This window comes from Mustela nivalis (genome assembly GCF_964662115.1).
Source record: "Mustela nivalis genome assembly, chromosome: 16".
Taxonomy (NCBI): domain Eukaryota; kingdom Metazoa; phylum Chordata; class Mammalia; order Carnivora; family Mustelidae; genus Mustela; species Mustela nivalis.
This window is the reverse complement of record NC_139035.1, coordinates 63610753-63635287: the sequence shown is the minus strand read 5'-3', so window position 1 is coordinate 63635287 and position 24535 is coordinate 63610753. Positions and strand designations below refer to the sequence as shown.

At 54.6% G+C, this 24535-nt stretch overlaps 4 protein-coding genes across 10 annotated transcripts; 2 read left to right on the top strand and 2 right to left on the bottom strand.

The window, feature by feature from the left end:
* The first annotated feature begins 127 nt into the window (after positions 1 to 127).
* On the top strand, positions 128 to 3702 carry FCER1G (Fc epsilon receptor Ig). Its single transcript, XM_082704239.1, has 5 exons — positions 128 to 613; positions 2578 to 2669; positions 2800 to 2835; positions 3176 to 3196; positions 3353 to 3702. The coding sequence occupies exons 1-5, from the start codon at positions 565 to 567 to the stop codon at positions 3413 to 3415; spliced, it is 261 nt and encodes an 86-aa protein (XP_082560365.1). The 5' UTR covers positions 128 to 564; the 3' UTR covers positions 3416 to 3702.
* Positions 3703 to 3854: 152 nt separating this feature from the next.
* Positions 3855 to 14190, top strand: TOMM40L (translocase of outer mitochondrial membrane 40 like). 3 transcript variants are annotated; one of them, XM_082704235.1, is made up of 11 exons: positions 3855 to 4914; positions 9559 to 9685; positions 9902 to 10152; positions 10443 to 10510; positions 10808 to 10900; positions 11235 to 11336; positions 11489 to 11594; positions 11759 to 11881; positions 11997 to 12073; positions 12284 to 12386; positions 12528 to 14190. In XM_082704235.1, exons 3-11 carry the CDS (start codon positions 10038 to 10040, stop codon positions 12665 to 12667), a joined length of 927 nt encoding a protein of 308 aa, XP_082560361.1. In that variant the 5' UTR covers positions 3855 to 4914; positions 9559 to 9685; positions 9902 to 10037; the 3' UTR covers positions 12668 to 14190. The 3 variants fall into 3 exon arrangements, with proteins under 3 accessions (XP_082560361.1, XP_082560360.1, XP_082560362.1); XM_082704234.1 differs by having other exon boundaries at positions 4276 to 5004; XM_082704236.1 differs by lacking the exon at positions 3855 to 4914 and having other exon boundaries at positions 10002 to 10152.
* APOA2 (apolipoprotein A2) lies at positions 5601 to 6981 on the bottom strand. 2 transcript variants are annotated; one of them, XM_082704237.1, is made up of 4 exons: positions 6968 to 6981; positions 6746 to 6821; positions 6351 to 6483; positions 5601 to 5831 (listed from the first exon to the last, which is right to left on the bottom strand). In XM_082704237.1, exons 2-4 carry the CDS (start codon positions 6795 to 6797, stop codon positions 5714 to 5716), a joined length of 303 nt encoding a protein of 100 aa, XP_082560363.1. In that variant the 5' UTR covers positions 6798 to 6821; positions 6968 to 6981; the 3' UTR covers positions 5601 to 5713. The 2 variants fall into 2 exon arrangements, with proteins under 2 accessions (XP_082560363.1, XP_082560364.1); XM_082704238.1 differs by having other exon boundaries at positions 6963 to 6971.
* On the bottom strand, positions 13264 to 17782 carry NR1I3 (nuclear receptor subfamily 1 group I member 3). Of its 4 annotated transcripts, none has more exons than XM_082704230.1 (9): positions 17646 to 17782; positions 17384 to 17523; positions 16821 to 16951; positions 15518 to 15687; positions 15158 to 15297; positions 14802 to 14947; positions 14590 to 14706; positions 14373 to 14478; positions 13264 to 13522 (listed from the first exon to the last, which is right to left on the bottom strand). In XM_082704230.1, the coding sequence occupies exons 2-9, from the start codon at positions 17488 to 17490 to the stop codon at positions 13393 to 13395; spliced, it is 1047 nt and encodes a 348-aa protein (XP_082560356.1). In that variant the 5' UTR covers positions 17491 to 17523; positions 17646 to 17782; the 3' UTR covers positions 13264 to 13392. The 4 variants fall into 4 exon arrangements, with proteins under 4 accessions (XP_082560356.1, XP_082560358.1, XP_082560359.1 ...); XM_082704232.1 differs by having other exon boundaries at positions 15158 to 15267; XM_082704233.1 differs by lacking the exon at positions 14373 to 14478.
* Positions 17783 to 24535: the final 6753 nt, after the last annotated feature.

Here is a 24535-nt window from a genome sequence, read left to right as displayed (position 1 = left end):
AGCTCTCTGTGAGTCTCCTCCGTTCTTGCCAGTTTTTCCTGTTCATCTCCACCCCCTTGTCTGACTCTTGGCCTTCCCACTTCTCCATTCCCCATTTCCTCTTTTCCCCACAGTTCCCCCCGCCCAGATTCGGCTGCCTCCACAAACTGGTAAATGTCTCCCATCAAGACGGGGGCAAAGTTCCATGCGGCAGGGAAAAGGCTCTGGTGGGGTCTCAGGGACATTGAAGGGACAGTTTCTTCCAGATGTGTCTGGACATGGGGTGACGGCCAGTTTAGATGGCCTTTCTCAGGCAGGGGTGTTCCCCACCACCTCCCAGCAACCCTTTCCCTGGTGCCTGGGCCTTGGTCACCCAAGGACTGCGGCAGGAGAGCCCAGATCTAACTCCCTTAGTTGGCCCTTCCGGGAGCCGCCCGGGCTCTGGTGCAGGAAGGGGAAGGGGCCAAAGCTGGGGGAAGGCGGGGCAGGAAGGGGGGAACTCTGTGGTCAGAGAGCCGCTGAGCACAGCTGCGCAGCGCCAGAGCGTCCGATCGCCGGCTCGCGGCCCTTCAGCCCCCGCCCAAGATGGTCCCCGCAGTGGTCTTGCTCCTGCTCCTCCTGGTTGAACAAGCAGGTGAGAGTGTGGGCTGTGGGCCCACGGGCTGGGCCTAGGGTGAGAGCCGAGGGCTTGCGTCTGAGGGCCGAGGCAGGGGAAGACGGGAAAAGGCTGGCAGGTGGGCGCCGGGCTCAGACGGACCCTGAGACCTTGAGGATGGTCCCCTCTGGTCCCTGTCAGGGCACAAGAGTCCTAGTTCCCTGCTTTCACGTCTCCTCACTTTTTCAGGGTTGATCACGGGGAAGGCTTCAGTTGGGCAGGGGAGGTATGACATGAAAAGCCAGCCTGGGGAGAAGCTTCTTTTCCCATGATCAGCGTTTCCTGTGTGGTGCCTTTGGGCTGGCCCGCTGGGAGCTGATCTCAGGCTGGGCGACGAATTCATAAAGCCCCCCTAGGAAAGCGGGAGCCTGTTGTGTCCGGCTTGGCAGTGAGGCAAGGATGGTCAAAGTAGACCTGGTACCTGCTTCCAGGGGTCGCCACCAGCCCAGGCCACTCTGCCAACAGCTGCTGTGAGGGCCGGGGAGGCAGCTCGCAGTGCCCGGTTCGAGAGGCCTGAGCGCCAGCCAAGAAATGGAGGCAGACCCGGGCAGGTCTCAGAGGCTCTGAGGCTCCAGGCACTCGGTTTCTACACTGTCGCTTCTGGCTGCCTGGGGCCTGGCTGTGTGTTTGCATTTTGACGGGGGTTGCAGCTGGGGGCTGGGGAGATGGGGGGTTCGTGAACGTCCAGGGAGGTGGGAAATGGAAAGAGACTGGCGGGGGAGTCCGGCAGCCCAGCTGTGAGGTGGAGGGCAGGACTGGCAGGACTGGAGGTGCCCGCCTGCTGCCACCAGGGGAGGAGAAGAACGGGGCACCGAGGCAGAAAGGTCTGGACAGAAGCGCCGAAAGCAGAAAGCCTGGTTTTGAGCTCCGGCTCTGTCCCTTAGCCTTCTGGCCCTAAAGGAATTACTTAGCTTTTCCGAGCCTGCCGTTCATCCTTGGTAAAATGGTGATAATGATGTTTCCCCGCCACCGACCCGCACCTGGTAGTTTTTCGATTTATGCAATATTGTGGGAAAGAGCGTCGTGACCAGAAGTACCACCCAGCGTCGGCCACGTGCCGGTGAGCCCTTCAGAAAGGGACTCAGGGCAGACTGCAGCTGGGGCTCACACCGTATTTGATTTTTTAAGTTGCATAAAACTTCCTCTCCGGCCCAGAGTGAGTGAGTAACAGGGCAGAGTGCCTGGGGCTGGGATCGGGCTTGTGGTCATCCCCCTCCCCCCACGCCCCGGGCCTGGGCAGAGCCTCTCCCCCAGCCGCGCGCTGCCATCGGATCGGGCAGAGCCTCTCCCCCACCCGCCGGGCGCCGTCCGGCCGCCGGGATCCGTGAGGCCCAGGGAAGCAGACCCCTGTCCATTTTTGCGCCCACTCTAGCGGGCCAGAGATCCGGACGGAGGCTCAGAGATGACCGATAACCGGGTCCTTGCCTCCCCCCTCCTCGGTTCACATCCTTCCTGTCCAGCCCTCAGCCACAGGTCACAGGACCTCGCAGAGACACTCCTGTGGTTTCTTCAGTGAAATTTGTCGCTGCCTGTCCTTCACCCTACCCCTCTGGGCTGAGGTTTTGGTCTTCGCAGAGTGAACTCAAATGAGTCCCTTGAGGGCTGTGAAGTGCTCATTGGGGCCTGAGGAGCCGACAGGGTGGAAAGCAGAGGCCTGGGGGCCCCGGGTGGGGGCGGGGAGGGGTGAGGGGGGCTCCCTCCTCAGCTCTCAGCGCCTGTAGGTTCCATCGCAGCAGGCAGAACACCCCACACTTCCTGTCCCAGCCCTGCCCCAGGGTGAGAGAGAAGGGGGAAAGCCCAGAAAAATAGGATCCAGAGAGGAAGACCAAGTGTGTCTCCTGGGAGATTCCCCGCCAGGCCCAGTCCCACCTGCCGGTTCGGTCCTCCGAGCGCCGGAACCTCCCCGATGCCCCTGACCCCGAGGGCACCCTCTGTCCCCTCAGCCGCCCTGGGAGAGCCTCAGCTCTGCTATATCCTGGATGCCATCCTGTTTTTGTACGGTATCGTCCTCACCCTTCTCTACTGCCGACTTAAGGTAAGGCCAGGGGACGGGGCCGGCTTGGCTTTGAGGCAAGGGAATAACTGGGGATCCCCGTGAAGTTGGGGGGGGATGGGGCTGGGCCTCTACCTTTGCCCTTACCGATGACCTCTCTCCCCTGCTCCAGATCCAGGTGCGGAAGGCAGCCACAGCCAGCCACGAGGTATGGCCCCTTCCACGCCTGGGTGTCACTGCTACAGACTCCCACTGTCCAAGGTCGCCCCCCCCCCCCCCCCCCCCCGCGCACCCTGCCACCTAGCCAAGCCCCAAGTAAAATACTCAGCAGGTGATGAGGGAGAGTGACCCTGAGTATGCGGTGTGTATGCGCATTTGTAGCCCTACGGGCAAACGGGCATTCGTGCCCCAGAGTCCTCACATGAGCGCCCTCTGGCCCCAGTGTCTGGCCAGTCCCAGCCACAGACCTCGCTGGGTGGGGAAGAAGGGGCCGAGGGACCCTGAAGGAGGCATGCGTGTCTAATGCCTTGTCCCTTTTGCTTCTGCAGAAATCCGACGGCATTTACACGGTGAGTGAACCTGCCTTCCCCCACCCCAGTCTGGGGAAGTCAACAGGAGAGAGTGGGTTTTCGTGTGATCTTTGAAAGACATAGGGTCTATAGGGGGCCCGACAGGGGGCCTGCAGGGTGCACAAGCCCTGACCATCCTCTGACCTTCACCTCCAGGGCCTGAGCACCCGGAACCAGGAGATGTACGAGACCCTGAAGCATGAGAAACCATCCCAGTAACTTGAGAATAGATGTCCCTGGCCACGTCCTTCCCCTCCTCGCTCTCTTCCTAACCCCCATGGTTGACATGACATACGTCCCCCGTTAGTGCCCGCCGACCTTACCCCTGAAATGATGCTACGTCCCCCATTATTGGACACCGGTGGGTCTTGCTCCCCACCAGACTTCTGCTCAGACGCTAACCATGAACGTGTATATTCTGATCTCACTGCCGTTCCCCACCCCTCTCCTGTCTCCCACTCAACAGTGGAAAGAGAGCATCACCAATAAAGCCGTCAGAACCTGGACTCTATTCGTCTATTTATCATATCTTTATCACATCATATCTTTATTCAGCCTCTACGAGGCGGTAGGCCGGGGACTGACCACGCCGTTTGGAGTAACGAGCTCCTGACCTCACAGAGCTCACGGTCTGGTAGACTTCAGGGCGAGGCTGCTTGGTCGAGGAGTGAAAGCTGCCTGTGGCTGGGCCAGGGATGAGACCGTCGGCCCCGGGTCCAGTGGCATGGAGCTGGAACAGGGAGCGCGTGTCAGGTGTCCAGGCACGTTCAGAAACCGTGGAACCTAAGAAATGACGTCTGCACCCAGCTTGGCTTTCCGTGTGTGGCAACTGGACTGAGGTTGGGCCGTGGAGTAGCCTGGCTGTCCCACCCCAAACAGTGACCAATTCGGACCAGAGGGAGGGTCAGGGAACAGCGTGGGGACAGCGCACAGTAGGCACGCATCTGGACATTAGCGTAGCTGAGAGCAGATGGCGTGTTGAAGCCTTGTGTGATGCTCCTGATGGAAGGTTTTATGGGAACTTGAGTTTTCAGTGGTTTCTGCGGGCAGGAGGAACCTTAGAGGGTCCGATGAGGGCTGGACGTGGGAAAGGCAAAGGGGAACAAAAGGCCTCTGGATGGAAGACGAGCTCCACGTGCCAGGGTGGGCGGCTAAGGAATCGCCCCGGGTCAGGTCCATGCCTGTCCTATTTCCTGCTCGGCCAGGAGCCGGGATTTCCTGTGGTATCTGCATCGCATCAGATTGCCGCAGGTTCTACCTCCCAATTCTGCAGCCGCGGCAGAACGGGTCTTGAGTACCCACCCGAGCTGGGTAAGACTTAGCCCTGCACAGCGACTGAAACCCTCCACTATGTTTCCCGCCTCTCTGCTTGCCAACCCCGGGAGGAAGATCTGGCTCTTTGAAATTAATTAACCTGTTCAAGGGCATCTTGCAAGGGACAGACTGAGCTCTTTGTCCCCACACATCTTTCCGCATGAGAGAAAAACAGAAACTGGGGAAGAAAGGGAAGAATGTCACTATGCATGGTGAGGCCCTTGAAGGCCAGACGAAGACTGATACACGGAGGAAATTGGGAGCCCTGTCCGGTGCCTGGGAAGCAGTGATTTCAGATGAGCTCTGAGTGATGAGCCAGGGTCCAGGGGTAACTGCTTCAAGTGTGGAGTGGGAACCGAGTTACTGGAAAATGCCTCGTCTTCTTCGCGCCCCACGTTGGTATTGTGAGTCTCCCACATCAACCCAGCCTGATTTCCATCCCATTTTGATGTAGTCCGGGAGACCCGTCTGGCCCCGAGCTAACCGTCATGTCTGTGAGTTTCAGATCTGATCACCCGGCTGGTTCTATAAGGGGTGAGGTTCGAAATGGGTGTTCCCTAGCCAGGGCGTCTAGGTGAGAGATTTTAAATGGAAGGAGGGTTTGAGCACTTTTGGGGGAAGAAAAGCGAATTCTATCTTTTCTGTAGGATGGGGGGAAGCATGGTATTCCCCTGGCTCAGAAGGGAAGCCAGGGTCTCAGGTGACACCTCTGGGTTCATTTATGGGAAGCCTTTTCCTCTTTATAGAATGATCGAGAGGAAGTTCTGGAGGTGGGGGTGCCCTCCTTTTCTGTGACCTCCAGTAGTCTAGGGACTCGGTTTATGAAACTTTCCTGCCTTTCACTGTCCCTTGTGCAGTGCACAGGCTAAGCCTCTGTGCCAAGCAGATAGATCCCATGCTCGGGAAAGATGATTTGGGCATGAAGAAGAATCATAGACACCACTCCTCTATGGTTTCCACCAGCTGTCGCTTCATCCCTCCCTTCATTCCGCACACCAAACCCCTCTCCTAGCAGGGGCAGGCCTCTTGGTCCTGCCCTCACTGATACCCGTTCCTCTCTCGGTCCTCCCAAGCACCAGGTTCACACCTGACTCCTTCAATATTTATTGTAGAAAACAAGGAGCGTGTAGGGGAGAGCACTCTAGACTGGACCGGTGGGTGTTCTAGTGGCCAGCCGGGATAGAGGACGATGGTCTGGATGCCTCACTGGGTGGCAGGCTGTTTTTTGAAGTCCATGAAATTGCTCAAGAAGTTGATCAGGTCAGCTCCGACCTTCTGGACCAGGGGCATTAGCTGCTCCTGTGTGTTCTCCAAATAAGCCCTGTGTAATCGAAGGATTAGCGGTCAGTGGGAGAGACCCTAGGCACTGGCAGGGGACTCACTGGTGCTGGGAGGTGAGACCCAGCTCCCCAGACTCTAGGGCCTGGGCCATCCTGTTAGGGTAACAGGAGGAGAGGCAAGCCCTCCATCCAGTAGAGGAACAGACCCTAGAGATAAAAATTTGAAGCCTAGTTCCCGCAGGCCCTATCTGTCCAAGAGGTCTGTGGATCTACGACATGGTGCAGGAATTCATCTCTCCAACTTAAACCTCATCCTCTCCAACCCCCACCCTCGAGCTCCAGCAATCTCCCAGCTTCCCTGCTTTCTCTCTAAAGCTCCCTGGGCCGCGATCCCCTTTCTTTCTTTTCTCTTCTCTTTTCTTTTTTTAAAGATTTTATTTTTTAGCAATCTCTGCACCCAGTGTGGGGCCCAAACTCACAACCCGGAGATCAAGAGTCACACGCTCCACTGACCACACCAGCTGGGTGTGCTCCCCGAGCCCCCTTTCACTGAGACTTACTTGGCATGGGCCTGCACCTCTGGGTCCTTGACCTTCTCCACCAGGTTCTTGCTATAGGTGACCACCTTCTCCAAGTACTGAGAGATTAGGCTCTGCAGAGCTGGCTCCTCCGCCTGTCTCCTAACAAGAGCCCCTGCGCATACATGCACACAACACACACAGAGCTCATCAGCTGGGTCCCCAACAGGGACCTGGCAGAAGGCCAGGTCTCTGTTGTTAGCCAGCCCCCACTCCCAGCCCCCTCTCCAAACAGGTACCCAGCTCCAGGTCTTTGGAGGAGCTCTCTGAACCTTTGAGAGGGAGTGATCTTGCTCTTGCTAGGAGCACTGACAGATGGGAAGCCAGGAACCCTAGAACCTTCCCCTTCTTGGGACCCCTTTCCCTATGACACCCACCTTCAAGGTTACAGACGGCAAGGAGCAGCAGAGTCAGAGCAAGCAGCTTCATGGTGGTAACAGTGGGGATGGTGGCCTGGAAGCAGTTGGGAGTGGGGGAGTTTCAGTCCCTCTCCAGAGACTCCTACCTAGGTGCCCACTCAGACCCGTTTCGCTCCCTTCCCACAGTTAAAACCATGTCCTCTCTGGATCCTGGCCACACCACTCACTTCCTTACCCTACCTGGTCAGCGTCTCGGTCCTTGCTGTGTCTGGCCTGGCTGGGGAGATGGGGCTATATACATTTCTGCTTCCCCACCCCCCTGTCAGGTGATAGGACTGTGGAAAGGCCCCATGGGACAGGGCCACGTTGGAGTAAACCAGTTGAAGAAATGGGGGAGGAGATGACAAGATTGTGGGAGATCATGGTGATGGAGGTGGGAGGCGTGGGTGTGGGTCTCAGTGGGCGGAGGCCAAGGGGGCATTCTTCGGGCTTACTGACACTCGCTCCTTCGGGGTCTGGGGCTGGCACTCTTTGGATTTGAATGCTGCAGGAAGCAGGATTCCTAGTTTTCTTCCAGAAAGCCCTGACATGTCAAACCCTCAGCCCTTGGTAACTTTGTCCCACTGTGGCCAGATTTCATCTCCCAGCCCTACCCCCTTCACTGCAGCTTGGCAGAGAGGTATTGGCGAACAGAACAAAGGGGAAAGGAATGAAATCGGGGTCAGGGGGCAGGCGAATGAGGATTAGGAGAATGTTGGAGGCCATGGCACCGCACGGTTGGAGTCGTGGATCAAACCAGGCCCTGACTTGTGTCTCCTTTAAAGTCCAGACGCCTTGATAAGGGGTTAAGGACAGGAAAGTTGAGTAACACTGAGAAAGGGTCTGTGCTGTGTGTCGCGCGCTCGCCTACGTGACTTTCCACACGCTCTCCCTATCGAAGGGAACAAATGTGGTCCGGGTCCTGAATTCTTCGTTGGTCCTTGTTGTTCCTGTACTTCCCATAATCCACTCCATGGTTGACTGTAACTTCTTGTAGCTAATGGCATTAGCTGTGATTACCTGGCATCACGAGATTTGTTTGTAGTTAATGTAAGACTTGTTATAGGAACTTGCGATTGTCTGACTAGATACTGATGTATTATTCCTTCCATTGTGATCTGCCTTATAAATGCTCGTAAGATGTGGAGTAAAATCAGCACTGTTGGACATCCTCCTCAGGGCTCCTCCTGCCCCCATCTCTTTGTCTCTTAACTTCTTTTCACCATCCTCTAACCCTCAGAATTGTCGTGCCCCAGGCGACAGGAGAATAAGGGTTAGGGTCAGAGGGCAAGTGTGATTGAATCTGTCCTGCTTTCAGTTAATGTGTAATGAGATGAGGGAGAAAACACGAGAGCCCAGAATAACCCTCTTGAGTGCTGATAAACGTGTAGACCCTACCTCCAATAAAACAAATTCAGAAAGTAGCCTCTGCCTTCCCCTTCCCAAATGGTGGGCCCTGGCAAGAAAGGAAGTGAATGAGAGTCTTCTACCAAGGATAAACGCTGAAGTTCCCTGGTCACTGGATTACCTGGTCATTCTAAGGTGATGGTCAGCCAGTGTGAGTCAACGGGGCCAGAGCATCCCTCTGACCGAGGCCCCAGCCCCAGCGCCAGTTCTGCCTGTGAGGGACGACAAAGGTAAATCCCCCAAGCACAAGGCATTTGCGTGAAATCACCTAAACAGATACCTGAAGCATTTGTATCTTTTACCCTTTTGCCCTCAAAGTGTACATAGAACATTTTTTTTAAACGATTTTATTTATTTGACAGAGAAAGAGACCCCATGTAGGAAGAGAGCAGGCAGAAGCAGGCCTCCTGCTGAGCAGAGAGCCTGATGTGGGGCTCAATCCCAGGACCCTGGGACCATGACCTGAGCCAAAGGTAGAGGCTTAACCCACTGAGTCACCCAAGCACTCCATACACAGAACATTCTTGAGAAACGGAGATGGGGGTGTGAGGGCTAGTGAGGGAAGTGACCCTGGGCCAAAAAAAAATCTTACTCCATCTTCAGTTATTCCTCTGGAGTGCTTAGTATTTGAAGGACACCCCCATTGACTGTCCCTGGTTCTGGAATGGAGTGCGTTTGGGAGGCAGAGTCCATATTCCCAGATTTTATTTGCCTGAGCAATGACGGAAGGGTTAGTCAATGGGGGCAGTTGCTTCACCGAATCATCCTGCTAGAACTAAGGCTGCAAGCCCTGCTCCTCTACCCCAAACTCTCACCCACTCCCAATCCACCAAGAAACTAGAAGGTGAATTTGGAGAGGTGTAGACCTCCGCGTCTCCATGGGGAGGGCTGTACTTGCGAGTAGTACCCATCTGGAGGTTGTGTGCTGTGTACTGTGGGGGGGCTGTGAGGAGACCCTAAGGGGTTCGAGGTAGGGGCACCTAGGAGCCATAAGAACCAGGGTTCCAACGCAGTATTCACAATCATTCCCTCTGCCACCCTTCACAAAACGGAGGCCTCCAGGCTGTCCCGCGAAAGAACTTGCAGCAGCCCAAGCTCCAAGACGCTCCCTCTGGCGTCTAGGACGTTCCCGGCGTCTTCCCGACCTTCTTGAGGCCGGGCGACCTCAGGCCATCTACCAATCAAGCCCCGCCCGCCTCTGCAGTGCCTGGGTTGGAGCTCTCTGGACCCGACTCTGCCACTCCTTTGCTTCCTTCTCTCCCATTGGCCCCTGGAAGACGGAGGCAGGTTTTCTTTCTTTTTTTTTTTTTTTTAATCTTCTGGGCAGGGCCCAATCAAGGGAGGGTCGGGTCTTTGATGTCTTTTTTTTTTTGCCCGGTTCCAAGATGGCGCTCATGACCACGCTGGGAATGCAGCGTGAAGCCGCAGTCCTGCCATTACTCAAGATGACTGCCCCCATCAAGATGACCGGGGTGTGCCGGGGAAAAAGGGGCAGCATGATAGTCTGAGACGGTAAGGACTATTGCTTCATTGCCAGTCTCGCCTTGGGGTCTAGGAATGAAGAACAGGAAGACTGGGAAGCTGGGTGAGGTCTGTGATTGGAGCTAGGATTAGATAATGGGGGAAGGGACGGGGTGACAGGTGGGGTGAAGAATCAAAGATGGGACGGGAGTGTGCCTGGGGTTCAGTCTCCCCACCGGTGCCCTCTCCCTGCTCTTCCTGTTCCAGGTCTAGCATCGGACCATGTGGAAGTTTCTGGGACTGGGGAGTCGGATGATGGGGGGTGGGACCCGTGCGGGGTAGAGGGAGCAATAGCGTCCTTTCTCAGGCTAACCCCGGCCCCTCCCCTGTTCTCTGGACTGAAATGGGGAACACACTGGGCCTGGCACCGATGGGGGCTTTGCCCCGCCGGAGCCCCCGGCGAGAGGAGCCTCTGCCCAACCCTGGGAGCTTCGATGAGCTGCACCGGCTATGCAAAGGTGAGAACTTGGCATTTGGGTGTCTCACATTGAAGGGGCAGAGGAGGGGAGGGTCTCGAATGCTGGGTGTCCAGTGATGGGAGCAGGAAAGGGGAGAACCCAGCTGGGGCATCCAGCCTCAGGGAGGATCAGGTGCCCACATGGAGTGGAACATTTCGTGGTAGGACTTGAAAGGAGGTCAGTTCCTCCAAAGTGCTTTCAATAGGATGGAAAGGGGAGACTATGTCTTGGGGTAGGGGTTCCTTGTCTGTGCTCATTCCTCCGCTTCCCCTCCCCTCCACCCCCTTCAGATGTGTTCCCAGCACAGATGGAGGGAGTGAAGCTCGTTGTCAACAAGGTTCTGAGCAGCCATTTCCAGGTGCTCCCACTTCTCTGGCCCTCCTTAAGATCCTCCCTGCCTATCCTCGGACACTCTCCTCCTTGCCTTTGTACTCAAGCCTTAACCAGGCTCCGTGGGACGGATGAGGGAGGATGTGGGGCTCTCTTTACTTCCCTCGCCTGTGGGACTTGTTGCTTTTAGTTTCGGTGACCCTCTGTGTATGTTGGAATGTTTGGGATTCTTGCAAGGCCTTCTGGATGGGGAGGAGGAGAGGAGTGGAACGGGGTTGAGGTGGGTGGGAACATTTTCCTCCTCCACTGACTTCTCTTTCCTCAGGTGGCTCACACCGTGCACATGAGTGCCCTGGGCTTGCCCGGGTATCACCTCCATGCGGCCTATGCAGGAGACTGGCAACTGAGCCCCGCCGAGGTGAGTAGTCCTCACACCCGGGTCATCTCCCTAAAAGCCCACCCAGATCTCAGGTCTAGAGGAGGAGGAAAGCGGGTGTTATGGGGAAAAGCCCACCCAGGACTCGGGACTAGAGGAGGAGGAGGAGGAGTGTGTTACAGGGAAGAGAGTGCAGGGCACCTGCCTCTGTGGTTCCTCCGACGCGAGAGAGTGGGGGAAACGTTTGGGTGAGGAGCCGGAGCCTGTCTCTGTGGCTCCACTAGGGGGCGCTGGGTACTGCTAAAGACACCCTGGCCGGTTGGACGGAAGCTGAGCGTGCTCCCAGCTCAGCCGAGCCGCGTACCCTCTTCAACAGGTGTTCCCCACTGTGGTGGGGGATATGGACAGCAGTGGCAGCCTCAACGCCCAGGTCCTGCTCCTCTTGGCAGAGCGGCTCCGAGCCAAGGCTGTCTTCCAGGTGACCCATGGTTCCTGCCGCCGTCCGCTGAAGCATTTCCCCTTTCTCCATGAGTGTGCTGCGCTGGCGGGGGGCTCCCGGGGCAGGAGCAGGGCTGGAGTGATCGTGCGGGGTGGGAGGGGGAGGCTCTACTCCTTGTTCTGCCTACCCAGACGCAGCAAGCCAAGTTCCTGACGTGGCAGTTTGATGGCGAGTACCGGGGAGATGACTACACAGCCACTCTGACCCTAGGGAATCCTGACCTGATTGGGGAATCGGGTGAGGAACTGGGACGGGGTGCTTTGGATCTTGGCTGCTCACTTGCTGATGTTGGCTCTGTCTCCTCCTCCTCCGTACTGTTGAGGGATTAGAAAGTGCTTGGGCCTGGAGGCTGTCCCCGCGACTGACTCCGTGTGACTCCGTGTCTCCCTGCTACCCCACAGTGATCATGGTGGCTCACTTCCTGCAGAGCCTCACCCATCGGCTGGTGCTGGGAGGAGAGCTAGTTTATCACCGGCGGCCAGGCGAGGAGGGCGCTATCCTGACACTGGCTGGAAAGTACTCGGGTACGGGGTGAGGGGGAATAGCGACAGGGAGGGCAGATGCTGACCTCGGTGAGGGTTCCTGGCCTGTGTCCTGCTACAGTAACACTCCTTGTCTCCTGCGTTTTGGTTTTTACAGCGGTGCACTGGGTAGCCACACTGAATGTGGGGTCAGGTGGGGCCCATGCAAGCTATTACCACAGGGCAAACGACCAGGTGAGACTCCCGATGCCAATTCCCCACCCCAGCAAGCCAGCCGTGAGCTTGTGCCCCTGCAGACCTCCACAGGCCCCACTGCCCTGGGATTCTTCCCACCCACGCCACACAGATGCTTCGCGCACGCGTCCGTTCCGCCGAGCCCCGGTCAGGACTCCTCTGGTCCTCAGTGACACAGATCCTTCTCCCATCCTTGCGCGTGGTTCTCAGGTCCAGGTTGGAGTGGAATTTGAGGCCAACACAAGGCTACAAGACACAACCTTCTCCTTCGGTTACCACCTGACTCTGCCCCAGGCCAACATGGTGTTTAGAGGTGAGGGTTGCTAAGATGGCGTTGGGAGGTGCCGAGGGACTAGGGTTACAGAGGGAGGAGGCAAGCATCCTTCTGACCTTGCTCCTGACCCCCGTCTCTAAGCCTGTGAAATAACCTCGTGCGTATCCTATTCTCCAACAGGCTTGGTGGACAGTAACTGGTGTGTGGGTGCTGTGCTGGAGAAGAAGATGCCCCCCTTGCCCGTCACCCTGGCCCTTGGAGCCTTCCTCAACCACTGGCGCAACAGATTCCACTGTGGCTTCAGCATCACTGTGGGCTGAGGTGCTCCCAGGGCCTGCCCCTCACAGACGCTGGAACCTCCGAGGCAGGTGCCCTAGGGCCAGAGACTAGGCCCCCTCTCCAGAGCGCACCTTGCCGGGTGACCTCTGGGTCCCAGGAGCAGAGCAGGGGATAGGACCGTGCCCTCCTCAGAACTGGAGCCGCCACAGGGGCAGCTGCTGGGGCCGTGGTGTGTGGCCCCCACCTCTGCCACCAGCTCCAAGGTCTTCTTCCCATGCTCTTGTGGCTCTGGACTAAGGGAGAAGGATTAAGGGGTGTGTCTGGCTGACTTTTCTCCCCTCACATCCCCCTTCTTTGTTTTCCTATCAATTAAAGCTCCTAGCTTCTTCCTCTTCAGAGCAGAACAGGCTGTGTGGGATTAGCTCCCTGTCCTGTTTTCCATCCCCGAGTCTAGGGCTGGGAGAGAAGAGCCGAAGGGCTACATCTTTGACCTCAGAAAGTGCCCCCCCAATTCCCAGAAGGAGCTTCTTTACCTCTTAGCCCTGAGGCTTCCTCCTTCCCATCTTCCGTGCTCCCAGAGAACAGCTCTGTCCCTGCGGTCATCCCGCACCAACCCCAAGACTGCATGAAGAGGTAGTTCACTGCTTTCGTCTTTCATTGCAACCACTGTGCTCCGTTCCTACCGGTCCCAACCTCTGGTCCCAGCATTTTCCCCTTTCCAGTCCAACGTGTCCAGATGGGCTGTGGAAGGAGGCATGCGGGGGCCTCAGCTACAGATCTCCTGGAGCAGCGGCATCATGGCGGACAGGCCCTGGATGTGCTGGATTTGGTACCCGTATGCGTTGTTAATGCTCCGGAGCTCAGCCAACAGGCCCAGCAGCTTCGCGTACAGAAACCTTTGGAGGAGGTAGTGGGGTCACCAGGGAAAGAGGAAACTAAGGTAGCTGAGAATCTTATCTTGAGGTCCTGCTCCCCTGAACTTCCCTCAGTGAGGTTAGGTCTGAACACTACAGAAGATCATGCTCTGGTATGACAAATTAGCAAAAATTCCCAAAGTCCCTGAGGTCTTCTCTCCCCTGCCCTTCTTGAATCCAGAGGTCTCAGGGCCAAGTGTGAAGAAAGCCCCAGACTTGGTCAGAACTGCAGCTCTGTGCAATCTATGGATCTGGCCTTCTAGAGCAGGTTCTAGAAGGTGGATGTGTTCTGTGGTCTGAAGCGTCCCTCTTCTGGCCAAACTGGCTCGTTGAGGAACACGTGAGAACACGCGGAGCCTACCTCAGAGCCTGGACGGAGCATGGACAGCTGAGCCAGAGCCTGGCTTTGCCCAGGAATCTGAATGACCGTGATAACTTCGCGGGGGGGTGAAAAATTAAAGGAAAGGCCAATGGAGAGGGAGGGGAGGGCCAAGGGAAGAGCGAACGAGAATCCTGGAAGGCTGCTTTTAGCCTGGAGTGGACGGCTAAGGTGATGGGTGTCGTCAGTCTCAGGAATGCTATCATACAGAGCCTGCGAGCTATGACTTTGCATCTCTACTGAATAAAAAAAAAAAAAAATCTGGAAAAAATCAGATGAAATAGCAGTAGGAGCGATTCAGATGCTAGACCCATCTGAGGTGCGAGGGAAGGACTCGGTGCCCCCAAGGAACCTGGTTTCCCAGAGGACAGGAAGGCGTTCCCCTGAGCTCTGTTTCCCTTGCCTGCCTGCCTTCCCCGGGTGCAGCCTCCGAGCCCCCAGGCTCCCACATACCGGTCCCCAGGCCTTGGCGGCTGCCCTTTGATATAACTCTGCAGGGTCAATGCCACCACCTCTTGCAGATGATCGATCTCCGCCCTCCGGGTAACCCCAGGCCTGTCTGGAAGACAGCGGGTGGGAAGGATGGGTGGGGGCGGGCAGGGATTCCCGGGGCTGGGAGTCCGGGCAGGGGTGGAGGAGCAGAAGCTTCTGGGCTTTGGGGGATGCTCACCGGGAGAGAAGAGGGCCATGGCGGCCATGAGCACGTACTCGGGCTCCTGGAGCTGGAGTCGTCTCAGTGTCCCATGAAAGCGAAAGAGCAACTCTAAAAAGTCTTGCTGGAAGCCCGCTGTGGGAGATGCTGGTCTTAGGATCCTCCCGGTCACACTGCCACAGGCCTTACTGCAAAGGACGCGCGCCCGCCCCGGCTCCAGCCCCTCTCACCATGGACGCCGTCTTCCAGCGTGTAGCAGAGCGGCCCGCAGAGGAAGTTTTGTGTTTGGAGACAGAAGGTGGTATTGAGTGCGATGTGACAGATTTCGACCGCTGCTCCCTTGAGCAAGGAGATCTGGTCCTCCATGGGCAGGGACCTGAGGGGGGCAGGCAAGAGCCTTTTAGAGAGGGAGAGGAGCTCCCAGTTCTTGGCTGAGCTACTTAAGACCAACGGAGGGAATTCAAGACCCCGTGCTTGGAAAGGCATCAGGAAGGGTTAGCGGGTCAGGGACTAGGGATGTGTGTGTGTGTGTGACTATAATTTATTGGAGTGTTTTCCTCCTGGAAGGTAAGGGGAGGTCACGTACCGGAAGAGAGGCACGTCCTTGGTGAATTTGATGACTTGCTGTACCATGAAGGTGTTGACCTCCGCGAAGTGCTTGAGCAGGGGCAGTTCGGGGACCGGGACGGGCAGGCGCTGGTGATGGATGAACAGATGAGCAGGAGGCTGCAGAGATCGGGGCCTGAGTGAGTGGCCCTAGTCCCAGGGGTCTCTCCAGCCCTGTCTTGGAAGGGCTTCGGGGCCTAGGAGCCTGTGGACGCTGGGGTTCTGGAGAAGCCTCGTCCTCTGTCTTAGGGCGTGGCACACTGCTGCCCCCTCCCTCCGGGCAGCCACCCTGGGTGCCCTTTTGGTCCTCTTTCAGCTCAAAGTCCATGCAAAGGCTCACCCTGAACTGCACGAACTGGTTGAACATGGTGCCCACGTGGCGGCTGTGCGCCCCGAGGAGTGTCCGTACCAGCTCCTCCTGCTCCTTGCTCAGCTGCGCAGGGACTTGCCGGGCCCGCCGCTGGGCCTGCTTTGCCCGCCGTGCTGCCAGGGCTTCTGCCGACAGGATCACTGTGCCCGGGGAAGATGCGGGACGATGCTGCTGAGGTCTGCAGAGGGCATCACTGTCTCTGCCAGCCCCCACCCTCACCCTCTGTCTGGGAGCCCTTGGGCACCGGGTACCCCGTGATGAAGGATGTGGGGAGGGAGCGGCATTCCTGGGGCCTCCTTGGGCTTGGCTGGAGTCCTAGAGACCCCAGTGGTAAGGGATCCCTGTCCCTCTCCCCAGCCCCGCAGGCCCCGCTGGGGAAAACAAGGCACCACTGGGGGGTGGGGAGGGCTGGAAAATAAAGTAGTCACAGTGAAGGGAGATGTTTGGCTTCTGGGCGACCAGCGAAGAGGGAGAGCTCTTGGTTCCTAAGGCATCACTTTCTGTTTACATAGCCCTAAACGGCAAGGGTTCCAAGGTTAAATCTCACTGGATGGAACAACCCAGTGGGTAGAGGGTACACAGGCCAGGTGTTATTATCCAGATTTTTCAGACACATAAACAGGTCTACATTCCGGTGGCAGGTCCAAGGTCGCAAAACACTAAAGTGATGCAAGCCAAGATTTTTTGACTCCTACAGTATGCACTGGTTCATATTGAAGAGTAGTGCACTATCAGCAGAAAGCAAGGGCTTGGGAGTCAGAAGAGCTAAACATGGACACTGTAACTTTGTAGCCGAGTGAGCTCCAGTGATATCGTCTGTCAGGAGCAGAGCCTCATTACGGGGCACAAAGAAATGGCACGTGATGATTCCTTCAACAGTTGCCACGTACCTACTAGGTGACATGTGCTATATGTGAGACACCCAAAAGTCAAGCCGTAGGGATATCTAGGGAAAGCATTCTGGGTGGAGGGGATGACCAGGGCAAAAGTCCCGAGGGGTGGGTGCTGGGTGTGCTTGAGAGTGGCACTGAGATCAGTGTGGCCCTGAGCGAGGGAGCAAGGTGGGCAGATCAGGAGATAAAATCCGGGAGGCTGTCTGTTGGAGCCAGACCATGAGATCTTGGACTATAAGAGAGATGAGGAGCAGAATAGAAACATCATCTGACTCGTTTCCAAAATCTTACTCTTCTTGTGGGGAGAACACGCTTTGGGAACGAGGATAAAGCAGAGCGACCTCGCCCGTGGATGCTAGTGTCGGTAGGGGCCAACTCACTTTCCTTCTTCATGCCAGCGTCTAGGCATTTCTGCAACCGGCAGGCTGGGCAGTGGCGTCTCTGGGCCTTGCTGACCTCACATCTTCCAGCAAAGGGGCAGGTGAGACCAGTGCTTTTGTTGACTGTGCGTCTGTGAGAGATGCAGACTTTCGGGAGGGTGGTCACTGATGGCAGTGAACAGGTGGCTACATGAGGGGCTGAGATGGCACGGTCTAGAAGGATCTGTGGGGACGTGGGCTAATCTGAGCTGTGCCCAAGGGTCCCTAAGGGTGGGTAGGATATACGCCATGTCAAGCACAGGGCACAGGATCCCTGACTTGGTGTTCGCAGGTCGTGGGTAAGGGGCTGTGTCCACAGGACCAACAGCAGCCTTCCCTCTATTATTCTATCACCGATTTATGCAGTGTTGAGGTTGACGAGATGTACCACGCTAGCCACAGGGCAGTTAACCTCCGAGAGGCAGGAATAACGTAGGTGGACAAGCTCGGGCATGTGCCACGGCTTAAAGGCTGCGCAGTGGGGAGTCTGGGAGGTGGTTTCTCCCGGGGCGGGGGGCTCTTACCTGAAGAAGCCCTTGCAGCCCTCACAGGTCAGGGCGTGGAAATGGTAGCCTGTGGCTCGGTCCCCGCACACCACACAGCTCCTCGGCCCATCCTCTCCACTGGCCATGGCTTCAGATGTTTCGATGGCTGTCGCAGGCCCCTGGATGTGGGAAGGGTTAGCACCCTGGACGCTCTTCCCCCCTTCTGGGGGACCTCTTCCTGACCCTCTGCATTATCTGCACCTTACTGCTTCTAGTCTCTGGTCCCCAACAGATCGCCTACCTGCTCTTCCTAGGCCTGTCCCCCGCAGGCCAAGGATCTGGTGTGGGCTGCTTCTCCCCAGACTACCATCTGCCCCTGCTTTTCCCTTGGTCCCTGGAGCTGCCAGCGTTTGCAGTCAGAGATTATGACCCTCCGTACCTGGTAAACAAGGAACTTCTGCTATGTGAGGACTGCAGCTGGCCTCTGTGACTACATAGATAGGGCACAGACTCTGGACCTGGGACAAAGGCCCAGGTGGGAGGAGTTCCCAGCATGCCCATGGGGGTAGGTTGCTGGCACCTGAGGAGGGACCCTGTGGGGGAGAGACCTCATGACTAGAAACTGCTGCTCATCAGACCAGGGGGATCTTCCCTACTGCTGAGCTCCAGGCTCGACCTGTAAGCCTCCTTTGAACCTGGATCTTGGACAAGCTGGGAAGAGAGAGGAGAAACAGAACAAGCTTTTTCATGTGCAGTATGACAATAGTGTAAGAACAGGCATCCCAATTGCACAAGGCTCCCCAAAGGAAGATTCTTAAAAACAGATCAGGGACAGGTGCTCAGGTGGCTCAGTGGGTTAAGCGTCTGCCTTCGGCTCAGGTCATGATCTCAGGTCCTGGGATCGAGGCCTTGTGGGGCTCCCTGCTCAGTGAGAAGCCTGCTTCTCCCTCTCTCTCTGTCCCTCCCACCATTTGTGCTCTCTCTACCTCTCAAGTAAATTAAAAAATCTTAAGAGAGAGAGAGAAAGAGAGACTGGGGTCTGATTAAGAGCTCAAGCAAAGAGCTCGTGAGGTCTACACTTCCTCCCTGAGAGGGCTGGGAATGAAATGAGGGCAGCCTCTTAACAAATTAGAGGTGGTGCTTCGGATTGATCTGAGGACTCTGGCCCTGGGCTGGCTTCATGGGCATGGGCCTGTGCAGTCACATAGGACCCTGGCCTAGAGGGATCTTTGATTTGGTTTAATTTTCTGCCATTGCTGTCTTGAAATTCTCCATGGTTTTTGAACAAGGGAATCTGCACTTTCATTTTTCAGTGGGTCCCACGAGTTATGTTCTTTGTCCTGTCTGCAGCCAAGATGAAAGACTTCCAATTAATAGGTTTAAGAATCACAAGTAGGAGTCTTCAGCAGGGTTGTCTAAGTGTTCCATCAACACTGCAGAATATTTTTGCAGGTGTGAGGTGTGTGTGTGTGTGTGTGTGTGTGTGTGTCTGTGTGTCTGTTCTCCCAATAGCTATGAACAGAAAAAGTATCTCAAAAGCTATTTGGATATTTTGGGAATGGACAATATGTTGGTTACATCTATGTCGGATAAATCTGGTATCATACACACGCTGGAATAAAGTCCAAAGCTGAGTCTTCTAATTTGAAAGGTCTTCACTGCAGATGTCCCCAGGTGTTTGCCCTTTCTGCACTTCTACAATCTTTTCTCACTAGAAATAAGCTTCTTTTTTTCTTTCTCTTTCTTTCTTTCTTCTTTCTTTCTTTCTTTCTTTCTTTCTTTCTTTCTTTCTTTCTTTCTTTCTTTCTCTGGTTCTGTCTTTTTCTTCCATTAAGAGTTCAATTGTAATTAACATTGCCCTAAATTTGAGTTTAAAACCCACGCGCAGGTTGGAGTCATAAAAACAGAGACCGAGGAAAGAGACGGAGCCTTGTTTAGGTCCCCAGAATGGATTGTGTAAACTATTACATTTTGTAGCAAGCAGGTGCTTAGGTCTGCTTCTTGGGAGATGCTGAGCACATGTCGGTGTGTGCGTCTGTTGGTGTGCTCGCCTGAGTGTGGCTGTGAGAATGCGTGCTAATTCATTTAATCAACAAATATTGACAGAGAACTACTATGTGGTAGACAGGAGGGATGGAAAGACAGACGAGATGCTCTCCTGGCCTTACAGAACCTCGGTGTGCTGGTGAGGAAGACAGCCCTTCGTGCAGATATAAAGAAACATGATCAGATCAAGGATGGTGCTGTGCACAGAGCATATGGGACCACAGAGGAGGGGTACCTAATCCGCTTTGGCAGGAAGGTGTTGAGGAGGAGGCAGGAAAGGCTTCCTGGAGGAGTGACAACTGGGCTGATTTTGAAAGGATCATGAGGAGCTAGGTGAAAACAAAATGCAGTTCAGGCAGAGAGTGCAAGCTGAGAAAGTTCCAGAAGCCAGATACAAAAAGGTGTGTGTGAGGTCGAGCCACAAACAAGCTCTTCTGCTGGAGTCCAGCGTTTTGGATTGGGGGTGGGTGGGGAGGATTCTGGAGAGGTGGGCTAGCAGGCCGAGATGTGGCAGGGCCAGCTCATGGGGGAACCTCCGGTTTCCCAGACTAAGCAGCTTGAGTCCATCAGAAGGCTTTTGAAGAGGAAGCAGAGAAATGACATGAGCAGACCTATTCTGGGTAGATTGATCTTATGCTAAATATCTTAGGTCGCTGGCTGTTTGGAAGACGGATTTGATGGTGCTGGACCCAGGCAAAGGGACCAGTAAGAGAGCTCTTGCCATAATGTCGTTGGGAGAAGATTATGCCTGACCTAGCACGGTGGGAGGCTGCAGAGGAAGAGAGGGTTTTCAGAAATACATGGGAGGGGCAGTCTTTGGAACTTGGTGGCTACTAGCGTATGCTGAGGAAGAGGAAGAGGAGTCACAGATGACTCCAGGTTTCTAGCATGAGGGGTTAAATGGATGGGGGTACCATCTCCTGGCGGAGAGATGACAGGAGGAGGGCGGTGTTCTGCATACACCCACCAGTTTGTTAGCTGAATTCACTTGGATGTCACACACGCATCTCAGATTTGGTAGGTGTTAAAATGGCGCTGTACAATACCTAAGGCACAAACAATGAAATTAAAAAATATACAAGTAGAACCGCATCAAACTGAAAAACTTCTCCACAGCAAAAGAAACCATCAACAAAAGGAGGGGTACCTGGGTGGCTCAGTGGGTTGGGCCTCTGCCTTCAGCTCAGGTCATGATCTCGGGGGTCCTGGGGCATCAGGCTCTCTGCTCAGCAGGGAGCCTGCTTCCCCACCCCCACCCCCTGCCTGCTGCTCTGCCTACTTGTGATCTCTGTCTGTCAAATAAATAAATAAAATCTAAAAAAAAAAAAAAAAAAAGCAAAAGGAAAGGCAACCTACAGAATGGGAGATAATATTTGCAAAGGACACATCCAGTAAGGGGTTCCTATCCAAAGTATATAAGAAACTTAATAGCAAAAAGCAAAACCCAAAACCAACCCCCCCCAATAATCCAATTAAAAAGGGATAAAGGACCTGAATAGGCTCCCCGCCCCAATTTATTTATTTAATATTTAAATGGCCACAGGTACATGAAAAGGTACTCAGCATCACTAATCATCAGAGCAATGCAAATCAAAACCACAGTGAGATACCACCTCGCACCAGTCAGAAGGGCCGTCATTAATAAGACAAGAGGTAAAAAATGGTGGTGAGAATGTGAAGCAAGGGAACCCTTATGTGTGGAAATGTAAATTCGTAGCCACCATGGAAAACAGTATGGAAGTTCCTCAAAAAATTAAAAATAGAACTACCATCTGATCCAGCAATTCCGTTTCTGGGTGTATAGCCAAAGCAAATAGCACCTCTGTCCCGGACAGATATGTGAGTCCCTGCGCTCACTGTAGCATTATTTACAGTAGCTAAGATGTGAAAACTGCTTAAGTGTCCACCAAGAGACGGATATAGATGCAAACACACAAACTCACACACACACTGGGATACTATTCAGCCGTAAAAAGAAGGACATCTTGCTGTTTGTGACAACATGGATGGACCTAGAGGGCATTATACTAAGCGAAATAAGTCAGGCAGAGAAAGACAAATGTGATTTCTTAAGTGGAATCCAAGACAAAGTCATAGAAACAGAGATCAGATTGTTGGTTGCTAGAGGTGGAGGGTGGAGGAGGTGGGGAGATTGGGTGAAAGTGGTCAAAAGGAGGGGAGCTTGGGGGGCTCAGTTGGTTAAGCACCTACCTTCGCTCAGGTCATGATCCCAAGGTCCTGGAATGGACCCCCATGTTGGGCTCCCTGCTCAGCAGGGAGTCTGCTTCTCCCTCTTCACTTGCCATTCCCCCTGCTTGGGTGGCTCAGTTGGTTAAGCAGCTGCCTTCGGCTCAGGTCATGATCCCAGCGTCCTGGGATCGAGTCCCACATCGGGCTCCTTGCTCGGGAGGGAGCCTGCTTCTCCCTCTGACTCTGCCTTCCACTCTGTCTGCCTGTGCTCGCTCTCGCTCGCTCTCTCTCTGACAAATAAGTAAATAAAAATCTTAAAAAAAATAAAATAAAAAAAAAAAAGTTCTCATTATCAGAGGAAAACATTGAGGGCCAGTTCAGGCGAATCATTTCACCATCCATACCTACATCAAATCATTAGGTTCTATATCTCAGACTTCTATGATGTTATGTGTCAAGTATATCTTAATAATACTGAAAAAAAAATAAAATGAAAACCATTGTCAACCCTCACTAACTTCTGTATTACGTAACTTGGTGACTACCCCAGCATGAGAAAGTGGAAAGCGCTTGAGTTTTGGAGTCATAAGGACTTAGATTTAAGTTCTGACTCAGGCTCTTGACAGCTGAATTACTTTTGGTGCTCCTTCCCTATTTGATGTCACTGAGACCCAGCTCCGTGGGAGTCCGGTCTCACCAGGCTGGGCCAATCCCAGACATGGTAAAGGAGGTTGACGTCCTCCTCCCAGATCCTTGTGACAGGCTCAGGGACTAGTCCAGTTTGATGGAGAGATGCTCTGGGCCAGGGCTGTCCCTTCTCCTGGGCCCCGGGGGGATTATCCTGAGCCTTGTTCTTCTTGCAGGTGCCTTGGGGACCCGCCTCTCTGAGCACCGAGTGAAAGACAGAAATGCTCCCAGCCTTGGGGCACCTGGCTGGCTCAGTCAAAGAATGAAAGAGCTCTTGATCTGGGGGTGGGAGGCACCCATGAGTTTGAGTCCCATGTGGGGTGGAGAGAGTACTTAAATACAACTTAAAAAAAGAAAAAGAAGTGCTCCCAGTCTTAGAGTCTCTCCCACAGAGCAGGACTGAGGCTGGGAGCTGCTGGGCTCTGCCCCCGACCTCCACCGCGAGCAGCGTTCAGGGTGGACCCGTGTTCTTAGCCTTTTCCCACACGCCTGTCCCAGGGGCTGAAAAACATCTGTGTTGGTTATGGCCTGGTGGGTTAAACGCTCTGAACTTCCGTTTTCTAATCTGGAAAAAGGGGGTTAATACCCTCTAGCCAGGTTTGTTGTGAAGATTACGTAAAGGAATATATGTAAAGTTCCTCAGACAGCGTTTGCAGCGTGGAAGGAAGTCGATACATATTCATCCTCTTACCCTCTTCCTTCCCTTCCTCTCCATTGCCACCTGCTCCCAGATGCCAGGCCAGGAGCTGGGGAGTCTCCTCGCCTCCTTTCTCTCCCTTGCTCCCTGAAAACGAGCAGATGCCGCACCTGCCGCGCTGTCTCTCCCCCTGACGTGCCCAGCACCTCTTAGCTGAGCTCAGGTCCTCCTCCATTTCTCACTCACTACCGCGGTAACCCATTACATTGTTCTCCCCACGCCCAGCCTCATCTCGTTCCAGCCCATCCCCCATGCCGTTGCTATTTCTAAAATGCAAATTTGATCATGTCTCTTTCCTGCTTAAAATTCTTCATTTGCTTCCCATCACCTTCAGGATAAAATCCAATCTCTTTAGCATGTCACACACGGTCCTCTGTGATCTGGCCCCGATTTCTCACTCTGGCCTCATCTGCTCCAACCCCAGTTCTCTCCCCTCATCCAACACGTCACATTTGGGCTCTCGATGTGCTGAGACATTTAGAGATCCCTGAACACGCGACGCTCACTCACCTCTGACGCCAGCCCTTGTTTTTCCCTCGGGTTGGAGCGGCCAGACATGTCTCCACTTCCAGGTCACCACAATCCCCCTCCTGGGTCCTCCTGATCCACCTGGCCCTTCAGGCCTGAGCACAGAAGATGGCCTCTGGGAGCCTGGGGGTCAGAGCCACACCTCTGCACACACATCTGTCACAACACTTACCACGTTGCAGAGCACTTGTCTGTTTCTTTCTGACTCTTGTCGATCAGCTGTGAGTTGGTGAAGTCAAGAACCGCCCCTGTCACTTTTAGATCCGTAGGGCTTATGTGTGAGTGAGCCGGCCAGGGTCCGCATTAAGATTCCACTCAAAGAGCTCACGCTCTTCCCACGTGGCATCACATGTTAGTATTCGGGAATGCATTCCTTCATGTAGCAGGTATTTAATGGAATCTGCTTTATGCCAGGCTTGCTCTAGCAGTGCAGTTCCGTGGGGTTACTGGGATATATTCCTGCCTCCCTCTTCGGTCGCCGGCTTTCAGAGCAGATCCTGATCTTTTGCTATTCTCATTCTCTGATGGGATACTCGTTCGTCTTCTAGTCTGATTCCCGAATCCATTCTCTCCGCCGGTCCCACCTGCCATGTTTGCATTTTCGTGTCGCTGACCTTGCGCAGGTAGGTGTCCATGGAGCCGAATTTCCAGGTTCAGCCTGCCTTATCCTGTACAGTACCGCTGCTCCCCGCTCCCCGGGTTCAGGCTCAAACACTTCCCTTCTCTTCTCTTACTTCTCTCCACTCACCCAGAGTTATATACTTTGCACAACGGCAGGATCTCCACCTGTTCTCCTTGCTCCGGATCTCTCCTTTGCCAGATTAGTCCTGCTAGAGTAATCTAAACATGCTGTTTGGGCAAGGGTCAGGTTTATGGTCCTTGTTCTGATGTTCAAGGCCCTTCCACATCTCCTGTGGCTTCCCTGTCATCAAACACAATCTTCGTTCATCATTTTTCTCTTGTTAACACCCAGAGGACAGAGAGCTACAACTTTTTTTTTTTTCCTACTTCCCATTTCCTTCCACCATTTGCCTAAATGTTAT